Source organism: Ixodes scapularis, unplaced genomic scaffold, assembly GCF_016920785.2.
Source record: "Ixodes scapularis isolate PalLabHiFi unplaced genomic scaffold, ASM1692078v2 PGA_scaffold3__209_contigs__length_174095766, whole genome shotgun sequence".
NCBI lineage: Eukaryota > Metazoa > Arthropoda > Arachnida > Ixodida > Ixodidae > Ixodes > Ixodes scapularis.
Genome location: NW_024609868.1, coordinates 69,380,100 through 69,399,305, shown reverse-complemented (window position 1 = coordinate 69,399,305; position 19,206 = coordinate 69,380,100). Strand labels below are relative to the sequence as shown.

At 44.6% G+C, this 19,206-nt stretch overlaps 1 protein-coding gene across 1 annotated transcript in view; it reads left to right on the top strand.

The window, feature by feature from the left end:
* LOC8051049 overlaps window positions 1-18,795 on the top strand; it is a 61,641-nt gene extending 42,846 nt beyond the window's left edge. Inside the window, exons 2-4 of the mRNA XM_029993567.4 lie at window positions 7,901-7,982; window positions 12,120-12,299; window positions 18,321-18,795. Coding sequence (XP_029849427.3) covers window positions 7,934-7,982; window positions 12,120-12,299; window positions 18,321-18,586 — 495 coding nt within the window. The 5' untranslated portion in view covers window positions 7,901-7,933 and the 3' untranslated portion in view covers window positions 18,587-18,795. The remainder of the gene's footprint in view (window positions 1-7,900; window positions 7,983-12,119; window positions 12,300-18,320) is intronic.
* Window positions 18,796-19,206: the final 411 nt, after the last annotated feature.

The window sequence follows — 19,206 nt, the reverse complement described above, 5'->3', positions numbered from 1 at the left end:
GAGTATCGCTAAACGTTTGTTGTGCCAGGACGTTTCACGTATACAACACAATCGCCTAGCGATTTGCCACAACTTTTTTTTTAGAGCGCAGCTCTTAGGGGCCCGTTCCCGGCTTGAGCGGCGTCGCCGTCGCCGTCGCCGTCGCCGTCGGCGTAACCAAGGTCATCCCAAGGTCACGTGACCCCCAAGGTCACGTGACCCCTCCAGGTCACGTGACCCCTCCCAAGGTCATCTGAAGGTCACGTGACCCCACGTGACTCCCAAGGTCACGTGACCCCTCGAGGTCACGTGACCCCTCCCAAGGTCATCTCAAGGTCACGTGACCCCAAGACCCCACGTGACCCTTTGGTCACGTGACCCCCAAGTCACGTGACCCCTCTTAGGTCACGTGACCCCCGAGGTCACGTGGTCTCCTCCCCAAGGTCACGTGACCCCCTCCTCCTCCTCCTCAAGAGCTGCGCTCCAATTCGGCGTTACAGGGATTTGTAAACGGCTTTCACTTTTTAAAGCTGCGACATAGCTCGATATCGACTCCCCCGCCTGCTAGTCCCTTTGCTGCAATTCTCGTCCTGCTGAAAGCTCCAATGGCAGCGGGTCGTAGTGTTTCTTCAATGTCGCCATGAGCTCGTCGAAACTGACCTCACCAGCAGTGTTTGGTGCCACGAGCGCTCGTACAACTTCATAGGTTTCTGCTCCGCAAAGGGTCAGCAGTAAAGCCCTTTTTTTTTTGTCAAGAATATTTGGGTGTTTTTTTTTTTTGTTAAAAAAAAACACTTTTGGTAAATTTAAAAAAAAAAAAGCTTCTCGGACAAACTTTTTTATTGTTTTCGTCTTCATTACACGTCGTGCGATTACGCAGCACTTAGCAAATTTCGCAACAGATCCCGGGGATTCCGGGTTCAGTCCCCATTGTGCGCAGGTATGCACTCGTGTATCACTACTGTGAGGTGCTAACAGCCGTATTGCACTGGCTAAATTCCCCATCTACATGGTCGCCATAGCCGCCCTATTCTGGAAGGGTAGCACCACGCTGTCTAAACAGCTAACGTCTCCTTTTGCTCCTTTTGGCATACACGAGTGCCGTCTCCGTTGGCACTCCTGCGCGAAGCGAGAGGCCAGAGCACTATTGGCCTTGAGATTTCGAGTGTATCGTGCACGACAGCTTCAATTCAGTGTCTATTGACGAAGAAAGCGTCGCCCCCCATCGTTATACTCATTGGCTTTGTTTTATCAGTTTTTGACGATACGAGGCTTTCTTGGTCACATGTATCAGCAGGTTAGCAAGCCGTCCATCGCCAACCGTCCGCCCGACGGCCCCTTCTTTGTTTGTTTAGGATAGATATTCCAGGAGTGGAAGCAGTCACACACGCCGCGCCTCTGCTTGTTTCTCTTCTACCTAATGCTGCACTTAGATGGATGCGACTGTAGCGCATCGAATTGAGATTTGGATATTTTGATTGAGGAAGAAGTAGAAGATTCGATGCATAGCGCATCGAATCTTCTACTTCTACAGGCACATGGATGCGATCATAGCGATCGCATCCATGTGCCTGTGGTTACTGACAGCTTCAGAAACGCAGACGTGGCGACTCCCAAGCAGTGGCGTCAGAAGGAAGAGAGGGGAGGGGAGGGGGGGGGGGGGAGCGGACAGCCCTGGGTCAGCGTTGAGGGGTTGCAGCTGGGCAGTGAAAGGGGGAGGGGGGGGGGGGGTTCGCGGCGGGCCACCACCCCGGGTGTCGCTGACCCTAGTGACGCCACTGCTCCCGAGAATCTCATCATCGCTTCGAAGTCAAGAAGGTTGCGGCGTAGGCCAATAAGAAAGCCGAAGACCCAATCACGAAGCGAGAAACGTGATCAGGATAGCTTACTCCCCGCGTCCCTCAAGTTGTCCGTGACTGTAGCGGAGATACCTTCGTCGGTGCACATTCCGACGACCTTTGTCTGCGCTCACACTGCGAACACCATCCTACGAAAGACAGTCCGCAGATACTGTCTAGGCCGTCTTCCTTCCTTGTATTGCCACGGGTAAAGGATCGTAAAAAAACTGAAAATACAAGTTTAATGAGGTGAACTTGCACGTAAAAAGTGAAACAGAATGCATTGAGCATCCCGCGTCGTCGACGGAAAGGAGAGTGACTCAATGTCGCCATACGCATGCTGCTTTTAGAGGACTACGCATATGGTCCTATTAGCGGCGAGATGTTTCCGTGGCGCCCCCGCTTGGTTACCTTTCGTGACGTTATTACCTTGCCAGCAACCAGTTCGATGGTGTTTGTAAAAGCCTGAAATCATAGCGCTCTCAAAGCAACACTGCCAACACCGTCAAAATTGAAGTTCTTTCATTCCTCTTATTTGCGTCGATAAGAAATCCTTTGCTGACGTAATAGTCAGCATTCGGCCAAGTGTGGAGGGCCGACCACAACGACGCTTTCGATCACTCACGTCGCCAATAGTTCATCTCAGCTTAAGTCCAGACGCAGACGACGCTATGCGAGGGGCCAATCAGACAGCGTCAAAAGCGCAACGTCACGGGGTTCGTCATAATCCTGTACGTGTTCTATCAACGCCGAACCAATCGTAAACAAAAGTGAAGTCCGTTGGTTTGCGCTTTTGACGCTGTTCGACTGGTCTGATTAGCTCATAGAGCGTCGGCCGCGTCTACACTTGAGCTGAAACGATTCGAATGCCCATTGCCTTCGTGTCGAAGCCACGTGCGATGCCCATCCACGCGGCTGTATATGACGGTCCCCCTATCACGTTGGTGTATACATATAAAATCTGTCTGCAGGCATGTTGGAAGCAGACAAATATGTGAAGCAAACGCTTCGGGAGTGTCCGCAGACGATCCTGTCATCATGTCGGCAGCAAACACGGTGTTTTTTGTATGATGTACGCGGTGTGCGACTACGGCTTTAATGTCAAAGCAAGATACACGACCGAATATACGTGGATCGAAAGCGAAATGTCACGGTGCATCCTCGATTGGATGAGGCGACGGATGAGCACGCGCAGATGAACGGAGGAACGCCGTGACGTTGCGTTTTGGGCATTGCTCCCTTGACCCACCCTGCTCGTGCTGCGCTCAGACTTCGGGAAAAGCCAAGTATTGCCGGGAGCGTGGTGGAGTTGGCAACGCTTGCGCAGCTCCCACGCCGACGAACGGGGCTCGAACGCCGCTCGGCCCAAAATAATCATTAATGCGAAATCATTAACTGTCCGGGGCGAAGCCGGCGTTGTCTGTAGCCGTTGTCTGTAGCAGCGAAAAACGTCACATAAATTCCCATTGGCCAAAAGCGCAGCAACGCAGAGGCACCGTCACGGAAGCCGTGGAGCCGGCGCGGTTCGCCGCGCCTGCGCAGTGCGGGAGCGTCATGTTACCTCCGGAGCGCCATATGAAAAAGAAGACGTGGCGCGCTGCTTGTAGGGATGCTCTCGCATTCCTACCCGTAAGCAGTCTTATGTGTCTTCCGAATTTGTTTTTATTAATCTTTACTTTTCTGGGAAATCCGAGCCCTTTATCGGCCTCTCATTTAGTGTTCTGTTTCAGAACGTTTTTCAACGTATATACCATGTCTCTGACTGCAGCGGTAACGCGCTGCTTGGGGTCAGTCGTCCTGCCGTCGCCGACGTAGAATGCGGGGTAGTTTTATCCTTAATTTTGTCGGTAGAAGTTCGCCTAGTTAAACATTTATTTTCGGAACTCCTCATTAAATTAAAAAAAAAACAACGCAACATTACATTTTAGTTTAAGGACCCCCATAAACCAATTTTTGTAAGCGAACCATGCGTCCTGAATATTGGTCGCTGTATCGTGGAAGATGCCAACTCACTATTTGCGTTCTTTTCTCTCCAACCTCCAAACACCCGGAAAGAAAATGTTACCGCTGGCGTTTGATGATTGTTTTATACGAACTTTGATGTTACAACAGGGCGAACTTTGATATTACAACAGGGCGAATCAGAGTCGCACCCATTATATGCGGCATAGAACGGTTTTAGTCCGGACGAGAAATAGGAGTGTATAAACATTCCTTGGATAGCGAATAGGGAATCCCTTCAAAGGCGTACCTACGGGCTTCCCTTTGAACGGTACACCAGGGCCATTTTTCCCCCATTTCTGGAAAAACAGGATTCGTTGCTCGCATCTAACGTCGGTGGACGACCGGGCCTCAATGGCCAACTTGGGAAGCCACCAACCACCAAACGTTTGGCGACGAAGTGCGCGAGATTTCAATAACATCGCGAAAATTCATCGAAAATTGAAACAAAAAAAAAAAAAAAAAAAAAACGTAGAAGGTTGCGTACGTACTCTTTTAGGTTGCTGGTGCGTCGACATACGTATTTTTATTTGTTCCGCAAAAGCACACCGGCAAACGGACGCCGGAACCGTCGTGCGCCCCAAGGACCCGCCATAAACGAGCCGTGCCGCTACGAAGAAAGCAGCCCAGACGTGGAACCGCAGAATAAACAAAACAAAACAAAAAAAGAAATAAAGAGGAAGGCACAATAGCGTAAAGAGGGAAGCGCCTGCCCGCGGCTGTCAAAAAATAATGGGGGACGAGGAAATACGCACGGCCATTATCAAGCGCGCGTCAACCGAACCCGAGGACCCTGCCAAGCGGTTTTTTCTTCTCTTCTTCGCTGAAATTACAACGAAACATAAGTATAACTGCAGCACAAACAAGCACACACACACACATAAAAAGAGGGTTATACCTGGCATTTGCGCCGGTCGCGACATTTAAAACAAAATCCCGCGCCACACGCGCGTTTTTACTGCTGCAAACAATTTCGTGGTTTGCGTCGGCGGGTAATGACGCTGTTATTATCGTCGAGGAGGAAGGAGGTCAGACGTCTGTTGAAGTCAGAAATTGGCTTAATATGGATCGCCTATAGCGAGACATGTTAAACGTTAAAGAAAAAAAAAGTTTAGCGCTTTGTAATGCCTTTTAAGGTAGCGAAATTTTGCTTATTAATAGGAGTTTAATTCACCTCGCTATTGCCAGTGAAAAGCAGGGCGTGGCGAGCCTTTGCATCTTTTTATCGCTCCGCAACCAATCAAAATGCGGCATGAGCTGAAAAAGAGCACCGAAAAACCAATCACGAAGCAAGAAGCCTGATCATAATATATGCCACGCCCCGCGGGTTTATTAAGCTGCCCAACATACAATGTTCGCACGCATGTCGAACATGTGGTAGATGGAAATATGCTAAAAGTATACTAATTGCGCACTTTTATGAAACACACAGACACACACACGTACACGCACACACACACACGCACACACGCATACACGCGCACACGCACACACACACACACACACACACACACACACACACACACACACACTTTGGAAAGAGTACATAAATCATATTGTTTACTAGCAGTATACTAGAGAGTATACTTCGAGTGTGTGCGGATACGCTAGCGGTGATACCGGGAGCGGCAGCCGCTGATTTCAAACTAATGCGCAATGCATCTTAAAAAAAAAAAAAAATAAACGGTAAGCTTGTTTGTTTGAATTACATTTCAGATGTCGAGAGTGTATTGCAGTGTATACTTAAAATGTTTCAAACGTATAGATTTTGCTCCATAGATGTGCGCAATTATTAGTGTGCAGCTTTATGCTATGGGACAATTTTGATGATCGAGATTTTCCTGTTGGCTAACAAAAACTAAGTTTGTGAAAAAGCGGTACTAATGAAAATGGTAAGATGTGCTGCGCTCTTACTTGGTAGCCTGTCGCAGCGAGTTCGCGAACACCTCGAACATCACAGCTGGATCGATTTACCGCAGAACAAATGAATGCATTGGGGGAAAAAAAGCTGACTGAATGAATACGTCTTGCTACGAGATTAATTTTTCTCGGGGTTCAAAGAACCATCTGTAGCAAAATGAATTTCTCACGCTAAACATTTTTAGCGTATACGATAATTACAAAATAGCACAGAAGAAAAAATATAATCTGGCTGATTTTAACTTTGTAAGTATTATTACGATCGATTAAAGGTCTAGGCCTGGAAACGATTCCGACAGAGCTTTTCCACTAAGAACAAACTGAAGCGCTAGGGGCGCTATCGGCACGCCGGGACGACCGATAGGATCTAGGACAAGACACCAACTTGTATACAAAAATGTCCGCACTATCCTTAACATTTCGCCGAGCGTCCGAAACTTTTTCTTTCAGTCTTTCCAACGTTCAAAAAACAACAAAACAACAACAACAACAGCGTCAATAACTGGCACTCATGCAAGCATCGTCAGAGAAGTGCCGAAGGCGAAACTGCATATCTGGCAAACAATCAATATTGAAATTGCTTTCTGGGCCCAGACACGGGAGTATGATCATAGCATACTCTAACAAATTAATTCCAAAAGTTAGTGTGCATGTTTTACTTTTAAGGCTATACTTCCGAAATTATGGTATTTTTAAAACTGCACTGAAGTTAATAGTATACACAAAAAGAAATTGAAAACAAGCCCACAAAACTCTGGAGCGATTGGCTGTTGCGTTGTTAAAATGTGCACCTCAAGATATTTGCTATAGCTTTGTTAGTAGTTCAATAGTTCTCGGAGATATATGCTTTAGGGGATGTATGGATGCGTCGGGATGCTTCTCGTGCGTGATAGTCGGGGTCCTACGCCCTTCGCTGTTCTCGTCCGCCCGGCCCTCCGTTGACTCTGCTCAGCGCGGTGCACTTGTCATTCCCTCTTCTCGCACGGAGACCGAATCTTGCGTGTCTGGGGAGAAGGGAGAAGTGAGAAGGCGGGCCGGAGAACGTTCCATGAATGGCGGTCAGGGGCTGGAACAATAGCCCAATAGCGCGTCTTGTTTTGGATGACGTGGGAGGACACCGCGAAAGGCGACCGCGATGTAAAGACAGAAAGCGGTGCTCTCTCCCCGCAATCACGTAGCTTTTGCGTACGGATCACACCGAATTTCGCCCGAAATGGGCACATGTCAGCTACCGCCGTATAATATAAGTCACCGAGGCACAGATTGACGAAGTTTTCAAACTATACGAACGTCAGGGAAGCTTGGAGTGCGTCCGTTCCTTCCTGAGTTCGCTCGCCTGCGCTCTTACTTTAGTTTCGAAGACTTTTACTGTAATTTCAGATGCAGGAGCACACTTCCATTTTGGAAATAATGCCCCCATCAGCCCTTGCTTTTGTATACGTGACCTTACAGCGTACGGGGTCCTAGCTCATACCATCTCTCCTCAGAAAACCACCGCACAACGAAAACAACAGAATTAAAATGTACCCCACAAGATGAACCTATTGCGAAACAGAAAAAAAACTAGCTTCGAACTTCAATTGCATTACTATACTATACCTACGTGTAGTTTGCAGAAAGGTAAATTAATTTCTATTACAAGAAAAAGCGTTTGCATAAAAATGAAGACGAATTCTGTAATCTAATAATGCTAGACTTTACTTTGTAATCATTAGAAAATAATGAACAGGAAATAGGCGTAGCATAGACAACTGCTTCATTTATTCATGACTTACACCAGAGTGCTCTTATACCAACTGTATAATTTTAATACCTTGAAGTTATACAGTTCAAGGTATTCATCCTTTCATTTGCTTACTCCTATTGAAAGCGGTGCATTTTTTTTCTGGAAGGCAATTACTTCATATGTGGCTACGAACATTATTTAATTACTGTTACTAAAAAGCATCGCGCTTTAGTAAAGTGAAGGTGTTTTAACAACTAAAGAATTTTCAACTAAGGTATTTTAACAACTTTAAATTTGTTTCTGGCTAATTTGTAATATTAGTGTTTGTGCGTTATTACCATGGTTCCAGCTGTTCATGAGCACTAAATATAAAGAAATGGATGAATGAATGAAGGAATAAATTAAGTTGATTTTCTCTCTCCAATCTTCGCTTCAGGGCTTGGCCCATTGGTGGCGCAAGCGGCGGGAGATGCATCCCATCGTCCATCTCGGCCTCTTCCTCTTCTGTGTCACCAAAGGTTCGTGAACGCGCAACCCGTCTACTTCTTTCGAACACTCGCCCAACTTAAAATGAACCAAACGACAAAAAAGAATGTAGTCCCCCCTAGACAATTTAAAAGCCAAGTCGTGCCACCGTTTCCCATCTTTTTATCGACGGAAGCAGCGCTCTAAAAGCCGACCCACCCCTGCTTGCTTGTGTGCCTAGATTACAGAGTGTTTCCAATCGCTCGACCGAAGTCACGTGGTTTGTGATCATCAGCAAGCGTGTCCGCCACTCCGCCCGCTTACTCTCGACGCGACGACGCAACGCGTGCGCAGTTACGACCAATCGTTACAGGAGGCGTCCGTCCACCATTAAAAATCAAACTCTCCGTGGCTTCAGTTGCTCCCTCGCTCAAATCTAGGCTCTTTACCGCCTACAAAGTGTCGTTTATATAGCGAGTTGGTTTCTATAACGAAATGCTCTCGATCCCTTTTAGGAATTTCTTCCGCGCAAGCGCGCTCCACGTTGCACCTGCCTCGGCAGCCGCCGTTGGCAATAATTTTTGCGTGTGCGTTTGCTGTTTAAAGTCGACAGCGGCCCGCAAAATATTCATGAGTAAGTTCCCCCCGATCGAACGTTCCAGGTCGGAGATGAAAACGAGACAAAACAAAAGCGCACTGGTCGACGCTGTCGTCTGTTCTGCATACTCTTGCTGGAACAAGAAGTAAGAAATGTATTAAAGTGTGCGCGGCCATATTAGGGAGATGTAGAATAAAGAAAGTTGTGATGAATGATGGCGCAGTACGTATGTCTTGGACCTCACGAATTTGCGAAAAGTGAGAACCGTCCTCGCGTTCGTTAGATGCGAACAGATAGCGTCATTATCACCGAAAAACGGCGATGCCACCCGGTAAACTTTAAATAATTATAATTAAAAATATATAAAACGAGAGAAGACAATTGAAAGTGTATTAGTGAGTTTCGGAGAATGTGCTTGAGTGAATTGAAATTAATTGTCGGAGTAAGATCGTCATTATGACGTTTTTAGTCGTGCTAGTGATGCTGAACCGCAAAGAGGTTTCTTCACCGCAACGTGCAGCTCTACCTCTCATGTACTTCGGTAAAGAATTACCGGTAAAAACGAAAATGGGATAGAACCTAAATAAACATTTTGGAACTAATGCCCTAATCAAAAGCGCTTGTATGGTCGTCGCCAATTAATAAGCATATTTCAAGAAATATGACAAAACAGATTAAAGCGGGTGAGAAACTCACTGTGAGAGACAGGACATAAAATATAAAAAATTAGAAGGACCATAAAATGATCATTGGGCTTGATCTATAAGCATTTTACACAACCATATACTAATGCAGCTATGACTGACGCATGCTAATGCACAACGTACGTTACGAAGGAGCTTCGTTTTCGCAGCGTGATTTAGAAACCCAAAAGCACACTTTTCATTCCAGATATTCTCTGGAAAGCTTGCTGACGTGGTCGGGGGAATCAATGTGCCCTACGGAGACATGCAATTTTTTTTTTTTTAGGGCGCAGCTTTCGGGCGCTTGTTTCCGGCTTGAGCGGCGTGGGCGTAACCACGCGTTGCATTATGGGACGTTTCCCAGATCAACGTCATACGTGACGTCACGTGTAACGTCAAGAGAGAACATTTTTCCCGCCAATTTTGGCGGAGATGAGAGCCGAATGTTACTCATGAATTAGATACGAGAACTGCGTCACCGATAGGGTTTTGACAGAGCCAAAGACCCTGCAGATCTCCAAGTCGGGGCCAGTCGTGTGCACAATGTAGACAGACATCCAGTCACTGCATTGACAAAAATCGGTGGCATACGACCGGCACCAGACGTGGTCGCTTAACTCATTTGGTCAGGGGATGAAGAGGTGAACGCTGCTTTATTTTTAAAAAAATTTTCTGGATCACCGCCTAGAAAGACAAACACGCTTAGTATATCCTGGACGTCAAGGATACATCCCAGAGAATATATATCGAAAGCAAATATTTCGTTTCATGACCCCTTTAACAGCAGGTTATTTTGTGTATGCGTTCACGAACGATGTGGCTTTGTGGATGACGGATCAGCTCCCGGAATTCACGTTGTCCGCTGGATGGTACATTATTGATGACGCTGTTGCTAAAGTTTGGACAGATCAGCGCGACCTAGTGGAAGTCACTTCCCAGCCGAGAGGATGAGAAGCCTAAATTCAAACTTAATATATTCACACGCTCCAAATACTCGTGTATAGCTAGCTACGTGCCCTCATTAAAGTTGGATAGTATTAAACACACTTAGGAAGAGTGCTCGCAAATTTCGCCTAATCCCGGATTATTTATTTTGTAACTCAAACAAAATGCCTAGTTTCATGCTAAACTGGAAAGGAAAATAACAACCCAAAATCAATACCCTTTAAAAATACATTTTCATTCAATTTTATCATCTATAGCTGCCTCACATTGCTGCTGCCTGTAGACGCGAGTGTTAATGCCACATTTTTATTTTTGAAAAAACTTCTTCCCTGCCGTGTTTTAGTTTGTTTGCGATAGCTAGGGCATATGCTCTCAGTTTTTTTATTTATAAAAAAAAATAAAAAAAATACGCGGACATTTTTTGCTATTTTTTTATATATCGGTGCGTTTCGGTTCTTTGTTTCGGATGGACGATAAAACAGTGATTGTCGGTGAAACTCTCTCACGGAACACTAAGAGTTTAGCTCTAAGAAGGGAGGGTTTTGAGAAAGCCAGTCTTAGCAGGAGCTTATCCAGAAATCGGAGTTTTTCGGTTTTTTCTGATTTTGTATTTTTCTCACCAACATATTTATTCATCTTGAAACAGCACGTCTCGAAACGGACGAAGAAAAAGACTACACAACACGAGCTCTCGTGTTGTCTAGTCTTTCACTTGGTCGGTTTCAAGTCGCGCTGTTTTAACATGAATACCCGGCAACTTGCCCAATTATCCATTCTGTTAAGCAGATATTTATTGGCGTTTTAACGCGTAGCGTTAAGGAGCTCGTATCGCAGAAAAGTCGGTGTCGGCGTCGTTGTTACGGGAAAATCCGGATTGGTCGATTGGGTCATGACGTCACAGCTCCATGACAACGCGTAGGAATTTCAAACAACCAACAACACTCTCATGAGACGTGACGTCAAACGTGGAATGAAAGTGATTAACAACATGACATGTACTGCGAATGAAAGCTCGCCGTATGATTTCTCTTTTTAGAGTAATTGATCTGCCTCGAAGAAAAGTGTGAATAATGTTAAGGGGGATTCGAAGCCGAGGCCCTTCGTCTGCAAGCCAGACGCACTACTGTCTAGAGGCTTTAGGCCATGCCTGCCGCACTTGCTGCTAACTGGCAGGAAGAGCATGAAAAGCGAATGAGAAGGCGATGCGAACGGTGTTCGATAACGCTATCGCGTTCTACTCTTAAAGGCGAAGCTTAAAGGGACACTGACACCCCCCCCCCCCCCCCCCTTGTTTTTGTTTTTTTGCCAGGCGATTTATTATGGTGTCAGAAGACTACCAGATTAATATTGTGCTGCAGCGTCATGCAAATTTTAATAATTAAAAAAAAAAAAAAACGCAGCTACTTGAAATTGAAACCGAAACTTGGCAGGGGAGGAGACTGAGTTGGCAGAAATCACGTAACATTGCAACCTTTTTTTTAATGAACGTATTTGCAGTTTCTTAGAAGCCACAAAAAGGAGTATCATATTCATTTTCTATTTTTAATATTGTGTGTGTGCCTTCGCTGACCCAGGGCTTTGATTATATTTGGTGGTTGTGTCTGAACCATAGAAAACAGCACGTGACCACGGAGAAGAGAGTGAGCGCGAGTCAAACCGACCGATTCCCGATCGGCGGCTTTCGGGCGGGAAGAAAACGAATTTCGAGCTGCGAATTGTTTTCTGGGTATTTGGGCTCTCATATGTCACGTACAAATAAAAACCTGGGCGAGCGTAAATACCCTGTCAGTCTCCCTTTAAGCGTCCTCGAAGATTTTTTGCTTTTAACTGATTTTGCATTGTGACTTCGACTGATGTTTCTCAAAGCTTTCCGCTTAAAACCAGAACGTCGATCGCCTAAAGCTGGCTAACAAAACTACAACAACAATCGCAAAACATTTTTTTTTTCTGGTTGCGATGTGCAGGAGTTTGGTGCTTGGACTGCTTCAAGTGCTCCTCCCGGAACCACAGCGACTTGGCCTGCGAGGATCCTTTCCATAATAACTACTCGGCAGCGATGCTCGAGTCGCCCTGTATGGCGTCGCGAAAGAATCGCAATGGACTCTTTCCAGCCACCGCCTGCATCAAGCTCAACGGTGTCTACGGTGCGTTGTTTACCCGTGGCCTCGGCAATCGTACCTTTTCGCTTCATACTTGCAAGACCATTGCAAAAAGGGCGTTGCAATCGCTGCTCGTGCGCCAAATTACCCTCGCACAAGCACCGCACGCGCTTGTACCCAAGGGTAACCTTTAATGTGCAGGGTGTTTTTAGTGGGCCCAGAAGCAAAAACAGAAAGAAATATCTGTTAGGGTTTTTTTGGCCCTGACCCTATGCGGGAGCTCTGGGGGCCACTAGGAAAGAGTTTAAATTGGTCCATCATAATTATAATGCAATTAAATTCAACTAATTATAATGCAATGTTCCACTTCTCCTAGGATTATTTTGGTCAATCAGTTAAGGTTTTCTGGCGTTGAACTGTTTTAAAGTGGGTCCGGACATTTTATCGAACGCTAATTCATCAAACACTGTTTCATCGAACGTCATATTTTGCACACGAATTAGAATCGCGCTATGGCACGGAACAAGGTTTACTTTACTTATGAGCCAGGCTGGTGACATCGGAATGCAGGAGGCAAGGGTTTGATTACCCTAAAATCGGAGGCTGCAGCAGGGCATAGTAACAAAAACAGTGCCAATACCTGGAATGGATCACGGTGAAAATTGAACGATAACATATGAAATACTGTACTGAGAGGGATTGAGATATATATTATAGAACCAGGGTAAAGTTCGCTTCAGTATTCATAGGTTTCGAATTACTCGTTTGGCTTTTAAAGCATCGAGTGCTTTTCAATTTCAAAATGTTTCAGTTCGTCCGTACGACGTCAGGTCAAATGACATCATGGTGTCAAGTGACACAACGAGATTACACTGTGACGTCACCTCAAGTGACCACCAACGTTATAGATTACCTCAGTTGTGGAACTCACGCAGAGGGGGTAGCCCCCGAACTCCCTTCAGTCCGCCTCCCGTCGTTTGAAGCGCCATCTAGATTTTCGTATCAAAACTACGTTCCATAGAGTACGGTGAAACGTCATATAGGTGCTATGTTTCGAAACATACGTGTTAAATAAAATATTTTGCATGAAGGCTTGGGTTCGGGCAAACAAAACGGGAGCAAAAAAGGACACGAAGACAACAGGACAGGTGCTAACTCTCAACTTATCTTCAAATAAAGTAATCACACACACAGACACATACACACACACACATACACACACACACACACACACACACACACACACACACACACACACACACACACACACACACATATATATATATATATATATATACACTCCTCTGCCCAACCCGCGTCACAACCAATGACCACTCTCACAGACAGTCATCCAGAGACTGTACCGCTTTTTGAAGTAAATGGATGGGGCGCTAACACAATTGGCATTTGTCTTTTTGAGTAGAAAGAAAGAAACGCCTCAATAATCTTTCTTTTTGTTTTATTTTTTGCTAAAAAATTAAGCGAAAAAAAAAACTGTAGATTTTATTCTTGGTTTCCAAACACATCGCCTACAGTGGTCAGCAAGGCGCCACCCCACATTGTTGCGCACACAGATTTTATGTTCTCATGCTCTATCATTAAAGCAGCGCCCAGTTTGCCTAATGTGAACTTCTCCGTAGCTAAGAGGTATTTCGTATACAAAGTGAATTTTTCTGCCTTGTCAACATCGGACAGATTTTGGACAGTTTACAAGTGACCGAGAAAACAACGTTAACATCATATTTATAAGCGATCTTTTTAATATTGTGAAATACTTTGTGCCAGTACGACATTATGTATACTAGCCTTTTAGTTTTTTTTATTTTTTCGTCTGGGTGCACATTTGATGCTGACAAGCAGGAAAAACACCTTGTTCTAAGAAACACGCATTGCATTATACTGAATGTGTCACGAATGTCGTATATGAGATACCGCTTCGTGGAAGTTTATAGGGCAAACTGGGCCCTGTATTAATGATAGAGCACGAGAACATAATCTTTGTGTGCTCAATAATGCGAAGGAGGGGGGTGCATTTTATTGACCGCTGTAGGCGATATATGGCTGTGAACCAGGCTTGGAATCTTCAAACTTTTAAGAAAAAGCAAAAAATAAAATCGAGAGAGAGATTGTTAAGGGCGTTTCTTTGTCAAAAATGACAGAAGACAATTCTGTTAGCGCACCATCTATATAAACGAATTTGTGCAGATGACTGAACCGTACTTAATCCAATGAATTAAAGAATCCAAGTTTTCAGGAACCCGCCGAAAGCCAAAAAACGGCGTTTTTTGGCTTTCGGCGGGTTCCTGAAAACTTGGATTCTTTAATTCATTGGATTAAGTACGGTTCATTCATCTGCACATATTCGTTTATATATATATATATATATATATATATATATATATATATATATATGGGTGATTTCATCTCAAATCGTGCAGGCAAAAAGGGTCACATTTTTAATTTCGCTGAAAAAAAAATATATGTTATGGCGTAGTCTCTAAAAACGCAGTAGCCGCAAACCGCAAGCTAGTCCGATTTTGTGTTCTCGACTTACGAATTTTAAAAAACGCCGCGGCGGAAAGCAGTGTTTTTCACACCCGGCGTAGGTCGGATGTTTCGATCGATCTCCCGCCGTGGATTTTTAGTCCACATTATAATAACTTCTTCCAAGCACTCTATGAGCACAGGTTATAGGCTCTAATACCATAAAATAATTTTAGGCGTCTTGCTTTTCTTCTGTAAAAATGTCAAAAACGCCCCCTCGGTCAATTGTTGACGAACTTTGACAATTAAATACTGTCGATCTACTTGGAATATATCAATATTTTTTATGTCTATGAAGAGCCCAAAACACGCTCTTCATATGATATATTATAAAATGACTCAGCTGTATAAAATATCCTTTGCGGTATGTTTACGTTAATTTCATGCTAAACCCAAAAAGTATAAATTTTGAAGTCGATTTTCTCAAAAAGCCCATTTTTTATTTCTTCAATTTTTTCCTAAAATGTAGATATGACAGCTGCCTACTCGAAGAGTAAGTCGAGAAAGTGTGTATTTTGTTTGTATGTTCTATATTTAAGTCTCAATATCGAAAAAAGACGTCCTCGTTATGCAAGACCTAAGTCAGAGATAGCGACCCGTGCGTTTCTATGAATTGTGAAAAAGTTTTCTTGAATTTCTCTCTGCGTTTGTAATAAATTATAAACGCAATTTTCGGTGTTGAATAGTTATTTATGTTTTGATAAGAGCGGAAAACCACGAGCAACATATATAGTCAAATTAGCAGGCCTAGTAGACCTTCAATATCCAAGAGGCACAGACGTTGTATTGCTTCGATTTATAAAAATTTCACTGTAAGTTAGCATGACTAGCTATTAGCTGTCATATTACTAAGACATAGAAAGTCACCACATCATTGATATATTATATACAATTTTTTCCGAAGCCAAACGCTAGGGTTCGTTCACCGGACATCGCAGAGATCACCAGGGAATGACCTTTCACATCCGTAATAAACAAAAGTGAAGACACAGAAACGGTCCGAAACACACAGAAAGATTGGAGAGGGGTAGAAAATAAAAATAAATAAATAAATAAGAATGAAATCCAACTCCGATTTTAACAAAAATTGCGTTAAAAAATAAAAGACTTCGGTTCGAGCGGTGGCAAGTCGATAGGCCCACGCCTGGTGGAGAGTCAGACAAATAAGTCGACGACACGTAGAGGTTAAAAAAAAAAAATTAATCAAGACGCAAAAGCTTAGCTGCACATGGCAAGAACAAAAACCAACTCCTCCGGGCATTCCCTAAACGGGACACAACCGAATGCGTGCGAACACGCTCTCTACAGCACCGTCAGGCCGCTACGCTATGACGAAATAAACCCAACAAGTAAACAATGCTAACAGACAGTTAGTCATAAAACATTTAAAAAAAAGCGTTCAGCAGAACCGCATCCGAAAAACAAAGTTCAGCGGGGCGAAGAAACACACACGAAATAAAACAAAAACAAACTGAACGACGCCGAGTCCAGTCCCACGACACTGAAGCCTGGCAAGATGACGGCGTCCAGATGATGCTCAAATCTATTCTTCACTCCGTTCCGCACAGCCACGACGGCTGTGCGGAACAGTGGCTGTGCGGAACAGAGTGAAGAATAGATTTGAACAGCGATGCGCGAGAAGGTAACCCAGACGTAACATGGCTCGAGCTTCATGTCGGGAGAGGAGCTTTCGAGGTATACTTACTGTAGCTACTCAAACTTTCTCTTTCTCCTTCCCTTTTTCAAAAGAACACGTCAGCTGGCGCTAACTTTTCATCTCGGGAAAAGACCACTCTTCACAAACGGTTACAGTTGACAAGGAGGCTGACTTCGACTCAACTAGCCTCTGGGCTTTGCTGTTTCCAAAAGAGATAACCCTTCGGTGCTATCGGATCCCCGCGGAGAGAAATAAAGCTCGGCCATTTCAAGGATAGGGCGCTCGAAGCTTGGGCAAATACGCGGTATCGTTTCACGCGAGCACGGATGGCTGGTTTCAAAATTTCCCCACATCCCTGCGGAACAGGCCCATCTTCGTGTGTGCGTCTGCGGGATTGTTGTCCCGCGCCGCAAGTTTAGCGCGCACGCGGCGTTGTTTTGGCCGGCAGAACTGTTGTTGACCGTCGATACTGTAAGGCCGTGGTGCCCTCATCTTCCCAGGTAACAGTTCCCTTGCTTTCCCTTCTGCAATACTCTGACTGACTGACTCCTGGGTGGCCGTCACTGTTCGCCGCGTCAACGACACATTAGTACCATTTCACTCCTCGTGACACAGGGTGCGCTGCTCGCTTTACTGTCACGAGCCGTCCTATCTAACACAGCGAGGGTGAAATGTCGTGGTCATCTGCTGGTTTCGAAAGGGCGGGACGTTCATATAGGCCAATAAGGGCCTCGAATAAATACGACGTCTGCCGATTTCTACACATTAAAAATTTACGACGCCTGCTGGTTTGTTAAGAAGTGTTGCTTTCTCTTTTGAACTACTCCAATGTGGCTTGCTGCCTATAATAAAATATAAATGATCAATAAATATAACAGAGTGGAACTACTGTATTTCATTTTTATGTGGGAACGTTGAAAAAAGGCAAAAATATTTCCAAGTTTGTGAAGACGCGCAATCCGCAAGTCCGTTTCGAGCCGTAAAAACACGTTTTTGTACGGTATTGATGCTTAAATATAGAACACACAAACAAAATACACACTTTCTCGACTTGCTTTTCGAGTAGTCGACTATCATATCTACATTTTAACAAAAAAAAATGTTTCTTTTTTTTTTTTTAGAAAATCGATTTCGAATTTGGTACTTTTTGGTTTGAGCATAACATTAACGTAAACGAACCGCAAAGGGAATTTTATACAACTGAGTGATTTTATAATATATATATATATATATATATATAAAGAACGTGTTTTGGGCTTTCCATAGACATAAAAAGTATCGACGTAACCCAAGTAGATCGCCGGTATTTTATTTTCAAAGTTCATCAACGATGAACCGAGGGGCCGTTTTTGACATTTTTACAAAAAAAAAAAGCGCCTAAAATTATTTTATGGCATTAGAGCCTTTTAAATATGTTCACAGAGTGCTTAAAAGAGTTATTACAATGTGGACTGAAAATCCACGGCGGGAGATCGAGCGAAACATCCGACCCACGACGGATGTGAAAAACACTGCTTTCCGCCGCGGCCTCTTAAAATTCGTAAGTCGAGAACAAGAAATCCGACGAACTTGCGGTTTGTGGCTAGTGCGTTTTTAGAGGCGACGCCATATGTTTTCTTTTTTAGCGAAATTAAAAATTCGGCCCTTTTGGCCTGCACGATTTGAGATGAAATCACCTCACATATATATGCCTCACACACACATATATATATATATATATATATATATATATATATATATATATATATATATATACGACTTCAAATAAAAATCAATTGAGCTTCAGACTTAGCGCCTGTCCCGTTGTCTTCGTGTCTCTATTGTTCTTCGGCTTCTTTGTACCCTGTCTACCTTGGTCCTCGCAGAGGAAACGGGGGAGACCATGGTGATCCGCAGCTGTGCTCTCGACAGCGGAACCCTGACCGTGGACACCGAGATTGTGAGGATGAGCCATTGCGGCGGTTTCTACTTCGATGACCACTACGTTAGAGGCTGCCTACAGAGCTGCTTCGAGGACGCGTGCAACGCCGCCGTCGACAGAACGACGCGTACCACGACCGTCTTCTGTCTGTTCTGGACTCTTCTGACCACCTTCGGGGTAGCTGCCATCTTGGGTCCGCGGTGTCTTTAGTGAATGGCGCTTTAGCGAGTGAAGCTTCGGTCGTCATGCGCTTACGCGTGCCTCACATAGGCAGTGAGGCTGTCGCATGGTTCGGTGCTTTGGCGCACGCATATTTCCGTGGTGAAACTCGGGCTTTATCGGACTAAAGGGACAGCTGACAATGTTATTCGGCGTGAATAACATTGCTCGTTTCGCACGCAGATTCAGTACCCAAGAACCTGTGCCTTTTACTCTGTTTTTTATGAGCTTAAATAAATATTCCGTAAATATTTTTTATTTATATTCTATTGTTTTAAATGAACGCTGTGATTCGCTTTATATGCTACAGCCGGGCAATTCTTTTGCAAGCACTACGCACACTAAGATTAACCGCTAAAACGCCGGCATCTAAAACAAACTGAAGCCTCATTATCCACCGAGAAAACCGGAGCTTTAGTGGCTGAATTAGAGCGAACTGAACGTCTTCCGCTAAATCACCGGTCCATGCACCGAACATCATTCTGTGCCATGGTGTGTGAGAAGGCCTAAAGCCGCGCAGTCAGACTGCTCGTACATTATACAAGAGACATGGCGTTCCCTGCAGACATGTTGACAAAAGTATCGGCGGACATAAGCATGTTTGAAGCATA